Source organism: Asterias amurensis, chromosome 6, assembly GCF_032118995.1.
Source record: "Asterias amurensis chromosome 6, ASM3211899v1".
Lineage (NCBI taxonomy): Eukaryota > Metazoa > Echinodermata > Asteroidea > Forcipulatida > Asteriidae > Asterias > Asterias amurensis.
In genome coordinates, this window is record NC_092653.1 from 24,809,163 (window position 1) to 24,829,441 (window position 20,279).

The 20,279-nt window shown below is 38.7% G+C and overlaps 1 protein-coding gene across 1 annotated transcript; it reads left to right on the top strand.

Annotated features, from left to right (window-relative positions):
• The first annotated feature begins 6,164 nt into the window (after positions 1 to 6,164).
• Positions 6,165 to 8,404, top strand: LOC139938639 (allatostatin-A receptor-like). The gene has a single exon (XM_071934237.1). The coding sequence runs from the start codon at positions 6,445 to 6,447 to the stop codon at positions 7,708 to 7,710; it is 1,266 nt and encodes a 421-aa protein (XP_071790338.1). The 5' UTR covers positions 6,165 to 6,444; the 3' UTR covers positions 7,711 to 8,404.
• Positions 8,405 to 20,279: the final 11,875 nt, after the last annotated feature.

The window sequence follows — 20,279 nt, forward strand, 5'->3', positions numbered from 1 at the left end:
TGCGTATACAGAACACGTCCACAGAATGTAGGTACTTGAAACACTGTATGGACATATATCACACAGTGTTTTGTTTACATATTGCGAAAACTGGGGTGTTAAAATTGACACCAAGTAGATTACCGAAGAGGGAAATAAAGATTAATCCTGTGTTAATAACACCAATATAACAGTTGTTGCAAAAATGGGTGTTATTTTAACACCCTTAGGTGTAAATTGTATTTCCTTTTGGTATCTTTAAAGTGATATCGACAACACCCACGGTGTAAAATTAACACTACAGTTTTTGCAGTAGTGTTAAAGAATATGACTTCCATATGGGTTAGTTTAGTACAAGAGGAAAATATTGTGTTTAAGTGTGTGAATATTATGATGTGGAGGGATACCCTTTCCCACACATATTGGGCATGTGATATAAATACAAGTTGTTCCAATACATGACCGTCTTTTTCGTATGCCTTGTAAAATTGTCATATAGATTAAGCCCTCTGCTTAATTGTTTGTCATTTGGAAATAGATACACTTACTCGTATCAGATGTGCACACAGCTTGCCGTTCCGAATGTTTCAATATCATCGGTGCATGATGTATCAACCCATAGGCGGGTATGTGCTGTATAGTTTCCAGGTTAGAATGGAATGCTAGATTTGCATTTCGTTGAAGTACATCAGATGGATCGAAGGACCGTACCCAGGGCTGTTTTTATTAAAGGCTTAGTTGATCCAGACCTAAGGCGTATTCAAGGAAAGAAGCATCTTTCCACCGTAGCTATGGTTACCGTTGTTGCAAGACTACAACACTTTAAGTTAATCCCAGCATGGACTTAAGAAATAATTCATAGGAACAAGATTTAAAGCTTTCCTTTAAGGGATGTTGTCTCTGCAACGGAAATCCCCGTAGTTCATTTACGTGATAAAGTAATTCTACGAAAGTGTAACTCTAGAAATTAAATACGGTACTTATAGAATTACCTATATACACAATTAACACTACTAGTACTACACTAGAACAAAACCTCTTGGTTTTAATCAACTCGCAGAAAAACATTTATTTTGTCCAAGACAATTTGCTCATTTTGAGATAATTTTCTTGCCTCGAGATAAAAGAATCACACACGAGCATGTCCATGTTTATTGCTAAACTAAAAAAACTCCGGATTAGAGCTGACCCAGTTCTGAGCCCTGGTATCAAAATGGATAGCTTGTAAAGACCTCATTATTGTGGACACTTTGGACTTCATTGACCACACAGTCGAGTGTCGTGTTTGCTATTTTAATGCTTCTCGATACAAAGTGTGGACATGAGAACAAAATAGGTCCACATAATAGGGATTTGAATCACTTTGTGGACTTGTACATAATTATCGTATTATGTTTCAAAGCTACATACGAAGTGTGGACATCAGAACAAAAGAGGTCCACATATTGTAGGGATTTGAGACACTACGTGGACTTACGTATGTCCACACAGTGTTTTCTATACAGTGTACAGAACAGAGGAGTGTCCACAAGAGTGACTGCAACACAGAGTAGGTGAAGTTTGTTATGTTTGATGTAATAAACGGCTACGGTAACGGTTAAAGCTATACGGCTACAGCTATAGTTCGCTCGGCCCCAGCGGCCAGTCTATCCAGGACCGCTGGGATGGGCTAATCAGCTTGCACAGATTCTTGTTCAAGAAGTATGTCATGCGTGCAGTGCATAGAAATATGGTGGCAGTGTGAGTGTGATGCATGATGGGACTGCGCACTAACCAATGAGCGTGCATGATACGTTTGCCCATCCCAGCGCCTTTGGGACGCTGGGGACCAGCAAACGACTATGACTGATTCTGCGGGTTTCCGAAGAACGTCCTTTACTACGGCCTAATAACACGGAGGAAGACAATTACTTAATTAACTTTCCAAAAACAGTCAAGTACTGAATTTCATCACTTGCCTTTGTTTTTGTTTTTTTAATTAGAGGAATTGATCTGATGCCACGCACTCAACCTTTCTCAGGAGTGTTCAACCCAGAGCACAATGACCAAACTCAGGGTCTGTAACACGGTTCATGACGGGTTCGAGGTTGAATTAACACATCGATTAACAGCGCTTAAACTCAATAACAATTAATGATCGTTGTTGCATATTAACTTAATTAACTGACCTCGAACAAGCACTGGAACACACGTATTGTTTTAATTCGAAGAAGCTTAAGCTAACTTGGAATGTCTTCCCTTTGTAAACATTTATCAACAAGAAATTCTGTTCTGAGTGATTGATATGCAAAATAATTAACTTGTACATGAAACTTTTCCAGGAATCATTATCAAAGAAGTATGCGGACATTCAGGTATGGAAGTCTCAACCAAGGCTAGATAGGTCAAAAACCACACTAACTTAAAAGAGTTATTGCGACAGTTAAACTATGTATGTTTAGCAGTGTTTATAGCGATAATGGATTGATGGAAATGCTGGGTCAATTTCTTCATAGTATACACGACCGGATTTAAGTAATCATCAACCGACAGAGTTATGTCTTCAATGCCTGGCCGTTGGTAAGATTGTCGCTGGTCGCTGGTCGTTGGTAAGATTCTCACTTCGAAGAGGGGAATGAAGTAGCACAGAGGGGTCAAGACCAAAAATGCCATTGTAGGCATTCAATAAAAGGTACATCAAAGAGTTTGATATTGAACAATGTATCGACTTAAAGGAACACGTTGCCTTGGATCGGTCGAGTTGGTCTTTGAAAAGCGTTTTGTGACCGTTTATTATAAAATCCATATGGTTAGAAAAATGATGTGAAAGTAAAATACAATGGTGTACACAAATATGCCTCAAAATTGCGTGGTTTTCTTTTTGCCTCGTCCAATAACACGGTCGGCCATTTTATGGGAGTCTAAATTTTGACTCCCATAAATGACCGACCGTGACAGTTCGCGACGTAAAAAGAAAGCCGTGCTATTAGAGAGATACTTGGGTGGGTCATTATATTCTACTTTTAAAACATCTTTCTAACCATATTATACATTTCATACCAAACGGTTTCAAACGCTTTTTATAGACCAACTCATCCGATCCAAGGCAGCGTGTTCCTTTAAAGGGAGGGTATAATACACTGGAGAGCTTTTGATATTACAAAGTGATAGAAGGGGTTCTAAAAGCAAAACAAATGTATACTTTAATTCAGTCTACACAAAAGAAACGTCATCGTGACTTCAACTGATACTGAAAAGCATTAACTTGAAGCCTATACAATTTAATTGTACCATCAAATATCAACCTTTTGCTGACTTCACTTAAAACCAATCAAACAGCTCTCCAACAAACCACATATACAGTTTTTAATTAGTTTTGTGAGATTATGAGGGTAAGTTTTCCTTCAATTATTATCTTGGGCTGGATAAATAATAATAATAATTGATCGAGTTAATTACTTTTGGAAGAGTGGTTCCACTGGAAAACCCCTTTATGAATGTGAAGCACGGGGGGAGGGGTGGGGGCCTGTCAAAGGAGAAGGTTCTTTTATTGGCGTATTAAAGCGATGAGCCCTCATATCATTTCAGACAGGATAAATTAATAGTTTGTAATAATACTCAATATGAAATGCTACGAAGCAGGAAAAAAATCCCTACTCTTTTACAAAAGGCCTTACTCTTCGTTTTGTAATATTTGAGCAGCTTTTGAAATGTCCAAAATAAAGATCTCCGAACCAATTACTCTTCCAATTTCAAAACTAGTTCAGGAGTACAATATAAAGTAAACACGCAAAGTTGTTTTGTCCATAATATTTCAAAAATCAACCTATGGTGGCCCTAAAGGGACACTCGAACATCATTGAATTCACGTGAATAAGTACGTAACTACTTTTGCCCAGAATCGCAAATATGCACGTCAACATAAACGCACATACCTGCGATTAGTGCTCGTGTCGTGAAAATTACTATATCAACGTAAGTATTCAGTTGTGCCCAATACGCAAATACTTACGTATAAATAATTTGCGTTTTGGGACATAAACCGTAATATATATAAGTAAATATAAATGTTGAATGTGACTTCGAGTCAGTCAAATCTTCAGTTTTCACACCCCTGTGTGCCACTTCATTAGCATTGAGCGCGTAAATCTCACTGAACGTTAAAGTAACAGTAAGTTCATCGTATGTATTGTGGAAAGGTTTTCTTCATATCCTTTCCACTCATCGCGTGTGAGGCGGGAAAGGTGGGGCTGACAGCCAGCCTGTCTGATCCAGTTTAAATTGATGGAAAATAAATAATATTTGTATAATTTGTGACGAGGGAAAATCCCAGTGAAACACAGTTTAATATTCCGCATACTTTAAATCGATATCGTAAACACGCTACGCATTATGATAGAAATACTAGGATTCCGAACACGTAGATTTTAAACTCAACAGCTGGGCCGGCTGCGAAGTTCAAGAAAATTAACCATTAATTTACAATTTTTATTTTATTTTGTGTTGGTGTCCATAGTAAATTACAGTGACGAATTTTGGACATTGGAATGGAGTCATCTGTCATCTGCCCTTCCTTGCCGCGTAAAATGAAAACAAATAATACGTTTTCCAAGTAAAGCGGGATCGATCGATTGCGCAATGCGATCAATATTCAACCGGGTTTTTCATTTTGCGCATTGACAGGTAATTGACAGATCGACAGTCACCTACTTTTAGTCCACAGCTTGTGAATTAAGAAGGTGCGTTCTTATTAATTGACCATGTCTAATCACGCGTGGCAAACTACAGGTAACTGATTTCAAAACGAAAAGTATTCCCGTGTTCAGGTTTCTTGTTTTTGGGGGAAAGTGGGACAGTGCTAGTTAAAGCAATGTGGTTGGTTTCCTTTAAGCCTTCCATACACAAACGAGTCAAGTCACAGAATTGTAACCCCAGTAAATTCCCATGGGTAGGACGAATTGACAACGCAATAATTATGATATTCCCTGATCTCACGTAACTCACTCCAAAGTAGGGACAGCGTTTTCTCATGAAATGGCTATGAGTTTTGCCAGCAACTTAAGTATAAACATTTCTACCAAATATCCCAGGAAATTCCCCAGGAAGTGTTTCTCAAGTATTTACACACGTAGCACCAAAGAGGCAGCTTAAAACAGCCCGACCCCTTATAGAGCCCTGTCCCCACATTTTACCCCCCCCCCCCCATGAGGTCAAACGTGCACACTGTAACTGAATGAAATATTCTTTTAGCGAAATTGCTAACTCAATGGGTGCGTTCGTTTAGCTTCTCTGGGTCGACCACGGTGTGGGGCGGGGTTTTTTTCCAGGACGAACGTGGGTAATTATCTGCGCCACAATTGTCCTGGGGAAAAAAACTGCCACACACCGGGGTCGACCCAGGGAAGCTAGACGAACGCACCCTATGTCTAGCATGCCCTTGTATTTCCTAACTTCCCCACAATCAACTTGTCTAGCCACACCACTGTCCCCTTTGGCAAGTTACATTTACAGTGGTTTGCGCGCTGCTGTTTCGGCACAAAGATTGACTCAACAACTTTGATTTCATTTAGTACAAACATCGAGTGTTGGATCAGCAAATTGATAGTGTTAAGGTTAAGGGCACTAATCAGTATCAGGTCGAGGTCAAGTGGAGGGGTAGATACAAGCACAGGGCAATATCCAAAAGATAAATTAAATGAGCAAGCAGGGTGGTGTGTGTGAAATGCAGATATTGCATTTGAATGACACTCTTATGATTGTGCGTACTACAGATTGTGATATCTGCGACTAGACTAACCTGTGTCTATTATGCTGATTCAGATCCATCTGTGCTGATAAATCACAATAGTGTAACATTACCAATCAGTTACACCCGAACGGAATGGACAAATCAGAACTTACTAATAATGAGGAATCTTATGCCGTAAATGTTGCTGTGTCATAAAATGAAATTGTTGCGAAAACAATTTCGTGAATTGATATTGTTTTTGAAATTACCATCGGTAGACTACAACAAGGCAATGAGAAACAATCATTGGCGAGTATCAAGCCCATGCTATCTTTATGAGATAGCAAGTCACTGATTTATAGCTACGTCACTGTGTAGAGTTCAGTGCTGTAACTTCAGCTGTGTGCACACACCCGCAACGACGACTACGCAGCCACACGTGTGTTGGTATATTAGTACAAACTAAAAAGGAGCCTGAACATCCTACCATATAAAAGGAAAGCCGAGTGGAGAAAGGGGCAGACATGACAACTGAATGACAAAGGATGAGCTTCACGCTAGTGTCAGTAGATGTTCCAATGGCAATACAAACTCTTTGGACATTGTAGTGAACACAGCGTCCAGCGTCAAATTTCGGCCAAACTTGCAAGAGCTGTACGGTAACAAGTTTGTGGTGGATACTATTCTGTTTGGGCACGTTAAAGTGGGTACCTACATCAGGGAACTTCGTGCTGAACGGTGCAGTTGGTACCACCGTGATGGATCCAGTTACACCGACAATGGGGTTCGGCGGGCCCAATATCACCGACTACGGCTGGACAACGGAGCTCGTCGACGGGCCAAGTATCGTCACCGACTACGGTTCAACAACGGACTTTACCGACTCCCCCGGAAAGTGTTTCCCCGTTGACCCGTACTTTGACTTCACCGAAAATGAAAAACAAGCCGATAGCTACGTTGTCAGCGAGTCTTTGAAGGCTCTCATGCTACCCATTCTGTACATTATTCTCGTGATAGGAACACTTGGAAATGTGTCTTTCTTTTACGTACTGGTCCGAGTGCCGTACATGCGTAATACGACAAATTTAATCTTAGCGAACTTGGCAGTGGCAGATATTGCATTCATCGTTATCTCTGTGACATGCTACTCGTTTTACTTTTCACAGCCGGTTAGGAGTCACTACGGCACAGCACAGACCTTGGGATGTATCGGCTCGTTTATCGGGCAATACATCACCTACTACGCTTCGCTGGCCCTTGTAACTCTAGTCTCAGCTGAGCGGTACTTTTCAATCTGTAGCCCGCTCAAGCACCGGTCAGTGAACACAAAGGGCCGGGCAGTGAAACTCGTGATCTGTAGCTGGCTCCTGTCCTTAATTCTAAGTGGTGTGGCCATGCTTCGTTACCTTAACCTTCAACTTCATTGCGTCAAGTGGCCAAAGGACGCCAAATACGCCAATTTACCGGTCACTGTTGGCTATTGCTTCCCCATAGCGCCGTATGGGTTATACATCGCTAATTTAACCGAGTCCATCCCATTCATCAGTGCGTTCATTGCAAACAGTTTCATGTATGTTGGGATCATCCGGCGCTTAAGCAACCGCCCAGCTTTGAGCTTCAAGGGGGATAAACCAGCCTCTCTACCGGTACGAGCGCAACAGGTACGCAACCAGGTCTCCAAGATGTTGATAGCTAACGGGATAACGTTCTTCTTGTGTAACACGCCGTTCGTCGGTATCTCTATAGCGTTCATCATCAGTCATCTGGGAGGTGTCCAATTGATAGAGATCTACGAGTCTCTGGCCGGGATTTTGGTCATCAGTCACGGTATGCTCTTCGTGAACTCTGCCATCAATCCATTCATCTATAACGCAACAAGTTCCCATTACCGGCAGGCATTCCGTGATGCCTTCTGTTGTGCTGATACCAGTGGGAGACCCAGGCTAGACAGCTCTACTCTCGCTGTCATTAACAGCAGCAAAAAGTCAGATAACAAGAACTCATCCTTTACACATAAACTGTAACAGTTTGATGAACACAATGTCACTGGCTGGTCCAAGGCACTGATAGATGTGTGTACAATGTATAAGGGCCTTGGCCCAATTTCATAAAGCCTGTAAGTAAGCACGAAAACTTGCTAAGAAATAGGGTAAGTGTATATAATTGTAACTAAATATCCTATCCTATACATGGAACAATTCTGCTTAAAGCCATTATGCACTTTCAGTAAACAGTATTGTCCAAGTCCCACACTTCATGTATCACAACTTATGTATAAAATAACAAACCTGTGAAAATTTAGGTTCAATCGGTCATCGGAGTCGGGAGAAAATAACGGGAAAACCCATTCTTGTTTCCGCGCGTTTCGCCGTGTCATGACATGTGTTTATAATAAATCCGTAATTCTCGCTAACGAGAATTTTTATTGTTTTAAATTTTAAAGTCACCTGGAAATATAATTTTTTTTCTTTCAAACATTAGAGTATATGCTTACGAACAATAAAACAATTTTTTTAGTAATTGTTTGTCACGATTTATGTTTAAAAAACATATAAAGTTGTTTGGGGGGCTGACTCCGCCTACCCCTTTTGTGACGTCAATCGAGGCAGACTTTGCCTGCAATGCGTATAGTAAACACACACGTGCAAAGTACATGTACGTCCAAGTCGTGAGTTGGTACATTTCAAAAGTGTTTTTTCTGCATTCAGCAGCAATACACCTGGTCGGCATTGCCGGAAAAAAAACAATATTTTTTTTTTTTTTTTTTAAACGTACAAACTCACGACTTGGTCCGTACATGTACTTTGCAATTGTGTTTACTCTACGCATTTACACTCTTAAATTTGTAAATAACATAAGAACTGATTTTTTGAAACCTTAGTTAACTGTTTATTCACATTCCACTCATCAAAACACATATATTAGTGACAAAAGCTATACTTTGAAAAAATACCATTTCCAGGTGACTTTAATGTTTTCTCAAAAAGTAAAGCATTTTATGGACTAATATTTCAAGAGAAGTCTTTCACCAGTACCTTCTGTAAACCCTGTAAGTTATTTGTAAATCTGTGAACTTTTTCCTTTTTCTGTACCGAAAGTGTATAATGGCTTTAACAGAAACGGGTTACCAGCCAAATTTACATTAAATTTACTTTGTTGTGGCTGGTGACCCACTTAAGTTTTGCTCAGCACATAAATTTGTCAATCAGTATTTTCTGCGTAGGCCTATTTGAAATTGGGCCCTTGTCACACGAGGCAACTTTTACAGGCAACTTGGAGGCAATCGACTGAAGTGCATCCTGCTGGAACACTTCGGTAGCACATGAGTCATTGCTTGCACACAATGTCATACGATTCTTTAGAAAAACACCTATGTGAACATTGAAGTGTGAATGGGTTCTCTTCTTGGAGATTGCCTGGAATTGATTGCCTATAAATTTCCTCGTGTGACATGACTTGATGTATGTTGTATATCTTGAAACTGCACACAAGAGGGTGCGCCAAACATCGCATAGATTCAAATCACCCTACATACTTTACATATTTGCACGTGCTGTTAAAGGTAATCATGGTGGAAACTTCCCTTGAAATATTTTTGCTTCAAATACTGTATATGTTTTGAGAAAATGAGTAACAAATTTGTTTTGATCTTGCGAGACTAAATCTCGGGTGTTCTAAATTCATTTACAATTTATATATCGTGTTTTTTTTGTGCTATTGATCATGACGAAGTTGTTTGTAAATGGTATGTCGGGCAACATAAAAGTGCGGGTTGTACTTCTGATTTAATGCTTGCATGCTTATTATTTATTTGTCACATTATTGCACTTAAAGCGGTGGGCACTATTGGTAATTGTCAAAGACTAGTCTTCTCAGTTGGTGTATCTCAACATATGCACAAAATAAACCTGTGAAAATTTGAACTCAATTTGTCGTCGAAGTTGCGAGATAATAATGAAAGAAAAAACACCCTTGTCACACGAAGTTGTGTGCTTTCGGATGCTTGATTTTGGGACCTCAAAATCAAACTCTGAGGTCTCGAAATCAAATTCAAATGTTCAGTGGAAAATAAATTCTTTCTCGAAAACTACGTTACTTCAAAGGGAGCCGTTTCTCACAATGTTTTATACTATCAACAGCTCTACATTGCTTGTTAGCAAGTAAGTTTTTATGCTTACAATTATTTTTCAGTAATTTCCAATAGTGTCCACTGCCTTTAATGGCAGTGTCTTGGTATGAGAGTATCTATAAATATAAATATGAATTGTAGACTTGTAGGTCAGATATTTGAGCCGTGTGACCATATTCAATACGGTCTATTGAAGCTTGAAATGTCTGCACACTTTACTTATGTATTAGTATTATATTTAAAATAAGGAAATATAGTTGTAGTTATCTTGCTATGGGAATATTTGACGCCATAAGAATGTTGTACCGCGGTTTCCAAGGTTGGAATACCCTGATAAGGCATACAGCTGCCAATATGTCTACAGTGTGAAAGAAGTGATCAGGCCTGAGTGGCATGAAACTAATTAATTTACAGTTTGTTTTGCTGGAATGGAAGTATTTTGAACCAAATCACATGTGTGCTTTTGGTCGGCTTCACAACAAGTTACCCACACGCTCTCCTGTAAACCCAAACACAGTGATGCTGAAGCCCTTTTTAAGATCAACGAACAGTGACATCTAAGCTCGTTTTTTGTTATAATATACATTGCGTGCAGTGAATTACCTTATACCTTCTAGCCACTGCACCGCCCAGTTGCACAAAGTGTTATACTGTAACAAACGGATGAGGTAACGCTCACTAGTTTGTGTTCGGAAAACAATTTGAAAGTATAGCACCAAAATATCAAAAAACTAAATGTTTGAAAACAGTGAGTGAACACATTTAAAGTTTAAACCTTAAAAGGTAATTCAATTCTGCCCCTGAAGTTTTCAGAGTGTGCGCAGTCTCGAGAGAGACTAGCTCGAGAAGGCAATCTCCTTCGACGCAAATGCAGTAAAAGTTGCAAAAAGGAAAACATGCTCCCTTGTGTGTGAATTTCGATCCTGCTCACTTTCATTACAATGTGGGAAACCCACTCCACTGTTCATCCCCATTGACGTACGCTGATATATTATTGCATTGAAAAGTGTGGATACCGATTATGACAAAGGAATGACGCCACTGGATATCTACGACCGGCAAGTCATTTTTAATTTAACTATTGGTATGTCTGTAGAGTACATCGCAGTATACAGTACGTGCACTTTATTTCTTGAAATTGATTCAAAATATAATCATGGTCTTTTATGGTTTCAATTTCATTTTATATGATGTAAATATTTATATATTTGTCAAGTTGTAAACGTACCGTATCTTAAAACAAGAAATAACAACTTTAACAATAAATCAGTTTGTTATTGTAAAAAAAAAACATCAAATTAAATTTTCAGTAAAAAAGGTAAATATTTTTTTTAACAAAGACATTTAAAATGATTATAACACTATAAAGAATCTATAACTGTAATTTAAACGTAAATATTTTTGAACTATGTGTATATACGTAAATATTATATGGTAAAAGTTGATTAAAAAATTGTACAAAATTTGAAAAACGATGGTTCACTTTTCTTGCATTAGTTGCTATTCCCACAGGTTTCAGTCTAACGAGAACAAATATATGATCTTTCGTCAGAAAAAGACATGGGTTAACACAGCAGAATTGACCGATGATTTGTCTGAATAATGATATGAATCAGGGGTGGAGTGCAACGGTTTCGAAGATTTCGAGATTCGCAATGGGAGATTGGAAACGCTAAGTGGCAGCAGACTTACCAGGTAAAAAGTTTACGTACATCAGAGCCTCGCACAGACCGAGCGGGCGATGTATTAACTTGGCGAGTATGCTGCCACCTAGCGTCCAATTGGATATTATACACCGGAACTAATCTCCCCGGGCTCTCTCTCCGAAGTCGCAATTTAATACATTTTACGAGTACGTAGGCAGTTAAAATGAATGAAGTACATTTTTGGTGGGCCCTTTATTGAAACACTTTTGCCAGGTATTAAAGAACGTTTTTTTCTACGTAAAAGTCGCCGAAAGTTGAGTTTGTCAATGATGCATCACTACAAACACGTTTTCGTTTTGATTTTTGAGATTTTGCATGAAAACATTTTGATAAATTTCACGTAAATGCCCACCCAATCAATGCGTTTTGCCAAGGCCGTTTAAACCTTGGACTCAGAAGGCTTTTGAGACAAGGAGAGGGCGCTGTTCAGCAATTTTATTGGGTTGGAATTTCAACTAAATTTGTCCCCCTGAGAGGGACACTGCCCTCAAGGTGACCCATGGTGAGTAAATTTAAATCGTTAATTAATAACTTTACGGTTTGGAGACAACAATTGATTTCTAATTTGTCCAAAAAAGGACAACATTTGCTTTGTCCCAAAACCTGTACAATCAAATGGATGAATAAAGAAAGACATGCTTTTTACAGTCAAGCACAATTAACAACAAAAAATAATCAAAGTTGTGAAAGCTGCACTCGCCGGAAACAAATATTCATCAATCAAAATTTGAATGCAACTGACCACTACTTCCGACTGGGGACACTTTGTCTGAAAACAAAGTTAACGGGAAGGAAGCAAAATCAAAAATATACCTTGAAAGCTGTGCGTGCTTAAAAGCTGTCTTGATCGTGTTTGTATAACGGAGTGTCGTGGGTGTAATCAAAACTTGGGAATGGATTTTTTGATTGGAGATAAATTTGAAAGTGTGCCTTTTTGTGTTTTAAATGTATCGTGTAATGTACCAGATGCATTAAGTGATGACCAGCCGTCGATTTCCCCAAACTCTTCCTGACTTAAGATTAATCTAAGAACTTAGGACGAGTCCCAACCCTGCACTGCAGCATGCAGACCTTTAGATTAATCCTATAAAAGTGAGGACGAGTTACTCGTCCTAACTCGAGATAGGATTAATCCTAGCGTTTCGTGAAATCAGCTGCAGGGCCGATTTATATGGCTGTTTAAAGGCAAAATAAAGACCTTTGGTTTTTGCAACCGTTCTATGAATCCTATATCATAACAAAACTTACATGGTGTTAAATTCAGATTTCAACGTTGTAGAGATATCGCCGACAATCCGAAGCGAATGTCCACGCGTGAAGAATAATCCCTTAAAAAACCCAATCTGAGAAGCGCTACCTGACTTCAAATTTTGGGACATAAAAACTTGTTAACAACCACATTACTTCGAAGTGAAATGTTTCTCAAAATGCTTTATACTATCGAAAGCTGCTTGGGGCTTTTAACCACAAGTTTGTATTGTCATGATTACAACGTACCTTCCCTTACAACAAATGTTATGACATTTTTGCACAAGTTGTTAGTCTTGAAGTCAAGACGGTAATTGTTAAGCGCGGTGTGTAGTTACAGCGCGGTGTAGCTACGGGGACGATACACACACCCTCGATCCCAGTATGTGACTGTTGCATGAACGGCAGACAATTTGGCAGCGCCTAACGACTTGTCATCAAGTCTAACAAGTTGTTGGCATGTATTGAAAACTAGAGGGTGTAAAATGAATGCACAGTGCTACAAATCAGCGAAATCGCTACGTCTCAAGAGAGGGCGCTATGCATATTTCACGATAGACAACAATTAGTCACACAAAATGGATTGCATGAAATGCAATAATAGGTCCTCATTTGCTAATGCCTCCTCCCTCAGGACCAGTAATATGTCTGAACGATTTATAGAGAATCCGGTAACAAAACATTGAACAGGTAATTGGGTCAGGAGATATGCCCCGTCGAATGCAGACATAGACAGCCCGCCCCCCCCCCAACACAAATTACAATCCAAATGTCCCCGTTTGTAACAGTCTTATCTTTTACAGAAGTCCCCCCCCCCCCCCCATATGGTAATAACATTGGTAGTGGTATGTTAAATGCATTAATGATGAATTCAGAATTAAATTACTCAATGTTTGCATAACATTGGGAGATTGAAAAATAAGTGTTCACAGATATATACACAAATTTATATAGAGATGGTAATAAATTTGACACAAACAACTTCCTCGAACTCGTTTCCTGATCATAATTATGTTATTTTGCTGTTTTATGTGTGTAGGGTTTCCGGATGGAAATAACACATTTTTCGTGGTCATTACCAAAGTACGATAGTACCTTCAGTCAAAAGGTTTTTATATTTCGATGGAATCGAGTTACCGGCCTTATTTATTTTAATATCAATGTGTACATCAAAATGCTCTATCGGGAGTTTTGCACGCAGCTATAAGCGCTGATGTTATTGTGATTTTGTGGAAGCGCTGTATTATTAATTTTTATCTCTAGGGGTGTACATAAACACGCATGGCCAAGCAATCATCTTTAAAATGGGTACGTTGCGTTTTAGCTTAAAGGCAGTGGACACTATTGGTAATTACTCAAAATAATTATTAGCATAAAACCGTTCTTGGTGACGGGTAATGGGGAGAGGTTGATGATATAAAACATTGTGAGAAACAGCTCCCTCTGAAGTGCCAATTTGATTTCGAGACCTCAGATTTAGAACTTGAGGTCTCGAAATCAACCATCTAAACGCACACAACTACGTGTGACAAGGGTGTTTTTTCTTCATTATTATCTCGCAAGTTCGATGACCGATTGAGCTCAAATTTTCACAGTTGTTATTTTATGCATATGTTGAGGTACACCAACTGTGAAGGCTATTCTTTGACAATTACCAATAGTGTCCACTGCCTTTAATATAACAACAACGGCATAGGAAATTTGTGAAGGCATACGTTGATAATGCGTATATGTACAGAGTTTTAGAGTAATTCTATTTAGATAGCCTATAATGTTGATAAGGGCCTACCTTTGGTAATAATTCCCCATAAAATAAAGACTTACTTGGTAAAAAGCACTAGCAGGAGAGGTGTTGATTCTACAACATTGTTATTAGAAATGACGCTGTTTAAATTAGTGTAATTCTATGCAGCAAGGGTGTTCGTTTCATTATTCTCTTGCAACATCGATGACTAATATTGAGCCCAAATTTTCACAGGTTTGTTATTTTCAATGTTGGGATACACCAATCGAGAATATACTTATACCAGAGAACGGGGTTAGCTTACAAAGTCCGGAGGTCCTAAAATATACATCTATAAAACAGTAAGACAACAAATCAAAACACAGCTAATCTCCCGAGATGATATTAATGAGTGATATAAACAAATCAATAGTCCATACCAACATACAATGATGTCAAAATAACATGTTTTTAACATGCAATAAGTGTGTTTCCTCGTGAAAGAATGGGTATCCCGAGTAACACAATTTGATATCATTCTTAGATTTAGTCAGACCTTCGTTGCAGATGATCGCATTTTATTCTATTTATTCAAATGAGCACCGTTGTCGTTTTAAATATATACTGGTACCCTGACAGTATTGTTTGCCAGACCAATAAAGGCAGAGTACCATTGTTTCTTTTTCATTGTTCGGTTGTTTTAATCTATATGCAGATTATGTACAATCAAACTAACATGTGAACATTTCATTTATATTGGTCGAGTTTATTTGATTTTGCCGCATCTCTTTCATCTTTAAACGAAAGCATCGCAACAAAAGACTGTAATCAGTAACTTGTGTTATTGAAATAACTGTTTTAAATTGGTACTGGTATGATATAAACACTCTAATGCTTCACATCTACTCACACTGGTTTCTTAAAAGAAAACATTGGGTTTTTTTAAAGCATTTTTTTTTAAATGACAGGCCTATAACAAAGTGCGTTTACTAAGATTATGGTCCTTGGTGGTAATTTAAGGCCTATATGTAAGGGCCAAAAGGTCATTACATATGAAAATCGTAAACAAACGATTATTACTTAAGAAAACGATGTTTCTTTTTGCCAAACAAAAAGTTTGAAGACCACTCCTGATCAATAAAACCCATTTACCAAGGTCTCAAAGATATGCGAAAGCAGCGTTATGAAATCTATACACAAATTGCACTAAAGGACCTCTGAACAGATGAGTGGTCAGTATTGCATCTGTTTAAATATAACCATTAAGAATATTACTCCACACGAGGTACCGAAGAGACATTGATGCTCTGTCATCACAGGATGAGATAAATATCAATCAAGCCAATCCCCGTGTAATTGCCCCCATACCATTAGGAGTATTACCGGACGATAGTAGCAGTCTTGACCAGAACTAGGCCTGTATGACTAGCTAGACTTGATTCAAGTCCCTTTCTAGTGGGAGGTCCCAAACAACACGTCAGCAGTCACATCAGAGCTATACGGCTCTGAATCACATAAGACAAATGCGCCCCCATCGTCAACATGTAGTTATTGCAGAAGCAGCGATAGCAAGGGATTGGGACTTGAGTCAAGTCTAATGACTAGCTTGACTGATGGATCTACAGTGACACTGATTGCAATCCCGCCAACCAAGAGCTGAAAGATGTGTGTATTTATTGAAGATGTTTTGTTTGCTATTTGACCATGATCGGTTCAATTAGTCATGACACACACCTCGGACCCAAACCTGATGATCTCATCTTCCAGATCAACAAACTTCAATCCGGTTTAATTCAATTCAATTTCATATTTTAGTTATAAAGGGAAACACTGCTTCGGTGGCACTTTGTGTATCAAAAGCGACGCTTGTTGTGAAATGAGGTTGAAAAGATGCTTTTAAAGTTGAATAACATGTTTCCCACATATCACTCGACTTTTTTTTTTTTTTTTTTTTCTAGAAGTCAAACAAATTGGCTCACGTTCAAGCTCGCTTACAGGCATTTTTGACAAACTTGACGCGTTTCGTTTACACATGGACTTGACACTTGAGATAATGTAAAATGAAATCATAAAAAAAAAATGCCCGGCTCAAAAACACAAAAATAGAAAGTGTTCCGCTGTCTTGACATATAAATCAACTATACCAATGTTCCCGAAGAGAAATTGACACGTATCAATGGTAATCATTACGGACCATAATGAAGTCTGGTGTCATCATTAAAAATAATCATGTTTGATTCTATGATCCGTGAACGTAAACACTTAAAGACCTAAAGAGAAGCAACTGGTACAAGTCATCGCGTGTAGTATGTCAGACTGTAAAAATACACCATCACAACAGCTGGACATAGAAGTCATGCTGATGATGTTTAAGGCATTCCATAGTATGCATTTTTTTCCCGTGACCTGCTTTGTACACAACACTTCTCGGAAATATTTTTTTTTTTTTTCAAATGAGACATCCCCTATAACATACACATCTAAAAAATGTAGTTTGTTTTCATTTTTAACTTCGTAAGGTCATGTGGCCACTTTAAGGTGAAGGCTACACTAAACTGATTTGGGATGTTGACCAAAATCAAGTGTCACCAATAGGCACCATTCCACCTACTTCTGTGGCTGAAACAGACTGCAATTCCCTTCAGTCTGTAAGGATGTAGGCATATAGGAATTTCTTTAATCCACTCTATGAGCCTGTCTGGTAAAGCAGAATGCACTACTTTCACACCTTTTTATCACGCATTACATGCACATCTACAACATGACATCACAAGGTCAGATGGCCACTTCAAGGTGAGGTCTACACCAAGCTGATTTGGGATGTTGACCAGTCACCAATGGCCACGTTTCCACCAATACTCATGTGGCTGAAACAGGGTTTGTCTTTAGTCTGTAATAATGTATAGGCATGTCTATCATCCACTAAGAGCCCGGCTGGTTATGCAGCGCGCACTACCTTCCTAACTTTTTATGAAGGAATTATGATGCAGTGCGTTGCAAAGGCACCCATGACCGGGATTCGAACCCACACTCTGCTGCTGACAACACCAGAGCTTGTGCTCTGTGAACTATAACAGGCCACTTGGCCACACATCGCCACATGAACCTGATCAACACGCGATGGTCCATCGTAACCTCTGAATTCAAAACCTTTTACTTGACAAACATAATCTTGGGTTGTATTTATTTAGTCCAACTAACAGAAGTATTGACGTCAATACACTCAATAAAGAGAAGAAGTCAAACCGCAAACCTAACCCCAAATTACAATGGGAAACGAAGTTATCTTCAGAAAATATATAGTATATATTTTGTTTCTGTTTAATAGGGACTTTAACTAATTATTTTAGTATTTTGAATATGTTGGTTGGTAAGGTGAGCTAGTGTAGTGCATCAGGATGAATTGTAAAAGAGATAACAGTATATCACGAGTATAGGCTTACCACGAGTTAAGACGAGTTACTGGAGTTGTGAAATCGCCCCCTAGCCCATTACTGCAATAAACGACCCCGCTGTGAAGGCGAGTTTGGTCGTAAACTTGTTGTCGTGCTTGTCACATTTCATGCAAGATTACGTCTGTCCTCACAGCCACAAAACAATTTATTTTAAGCCATTTGGCAATAGCCGAACGGTGTCCTACAATAATCCATCAAGTCTAATGGCTCCATGCCATCATAAGTCCCTGATTGCATTCAGCAGTACTGCCACTCTGTATGAATCCAATGGTCGGTGGACAAAATTCAGTTTGAGGGTCATCAATTATTTTGTGCATATTACAATTTATTGTTATGGTTAGCGAAATATCGAACAGTTGTTTGGAAGAGATTGACAATGTATGTTGACATGTGCATTGTCTTCGATATGGGTTTTAAGATATCGCATGGTGAGGTATCAATGTAATACAAACTAGTACATATAGTTGTAATAACCAGTTTTCAGTAGAGTTGGAGTCTGGGAGGCTACTTATTTAAGTGCTGAAAAGAAGTAACCTGTTTTAGTGCTTTTGTATACCCCTGTAAAAGGTAAAGAGAAACAATCATAGTGAAATATCTTGTTCGCGGAAACATGCGTCAATATGGGATTCGAGCCTCCACCCCGGTGACTTAATCACCAGAACTTCAATTCGATACTCTAAAACCACTCGGCCACAAGACCCATAATCGTTTATGTTTTGTTTGAATTAAATTGCCGGGAAAATCTTAATGACGGATATGGACATTTTAATAGGCGATTTATAATAATGGTAACTATGTCATTATCTCTGGTAATGAACGGGGAAATTAATTTGAGTATTTTCTACTACAAGTCAAGGTCAACACAAATTTTAATGTGCTAAAAATTATAACGAGTCATGGTCCAAAATGACAAATTAATGTGGTATCTTACAGGCGATGGTTTCGGTTGTAGAATGATTTAGTCATATATTGCATGCATGTTGCTTCGTTTTTGAAATGGTAAGGGCACCAAGGTATTTAATCCTTTGGGCATCCTGTGAGGAAATTGTAAATTTCTACTTAAACATTTCCAGGGCACCAAGGCAATGACCAGGGGGGCATGTAGGCAATCGCCTTCGTTTGCCACCGTAAAGTATCAGGCCAGAGATCACCTTTTACAAGTCAAATTATAAATATTTGAACGTCAGGGTCCAATGAGTTATGACCAGGAGTGTATGGAGTATGAAGCTTATGTCAACGGAAGACCACTCAAAATAATATACACGTGTATATTTTAAAGGAACACGTTGCCTTGGATCGGTCGAGTTGGTCTATGAAAAGCGTTCTGCAACCGTTTGTTATAAAATGCATATGGATAGAAAGATGTTTTAAAAGTAGAATATAATGATCCACACAAGTATCACTCAAAATTGCACGGTTTTCATTTTACGTCGCGAACTAACACGGTCGGCCATTTATGGGAGTCAAAGTTTTGACTCCCATAAATGGCCGACCGTGTTTGTCGACGAGGTAAAACGAAAACCACGCAATTTCGAGGCATATTTGTGTAGATCATTGTATTCTACTTTTACAACATCTTTCTAACCATATCGATTTTATAACAAACGGTTACAGGACGCTTTTCAAAGACCAACTCGACCGATCCAAGGCAACGTGTTCCTTTAAGATGAATTTATTGCGTGTATTTGATTGGGATACAAATTGATCAGTATAACATTTGTTTTATTATGGATACAAATTGAATATAGCATGCGGGAAAAAATCTTCGTTTTCACGAACTGAAGTGTTAAAGAGCCGTTTGGCTAAGAATTACAATCTGTCACATGTAGTACATCAATCAGTATTCAAATAGCTCTATATGCCGTTGAAGTTATTAACTAATTAATTGTCACAACATTCATACAGCCACAGTATTGCACTTCGTGTGCTACACAAACTAATTATGCATGTAAAATGGAACGGCAAAGCGAAGACCATGGCAGCCGTGTAATTGGGTGTGTTAGGTGATGTATATGGTGGCTGATGTCTAAATGAAAACGACACAAAGTGCTAGACCGTGAAACTTCAATTGCTTCTCACACTGTACCAGATCCCTAGAGATGGTTTTACAAATTGTTTTGTTTTTATGCAAGAGTGTATTCCTTCGCGTTTATAAACACCCGCGGGTAACTAATAGATCAGAAGCAGTGGTGGTGCACTTCCTAGAAAGCCATTGAGCTGTTCAAAGTGGAGATGTTCAAGGAGGCAATTTACGAGAATTAATACAAGGATTTTTATTGTTTTTTGCACCTAATCAATTGCCATGAATGTTAACACTACTGGATGACACTCC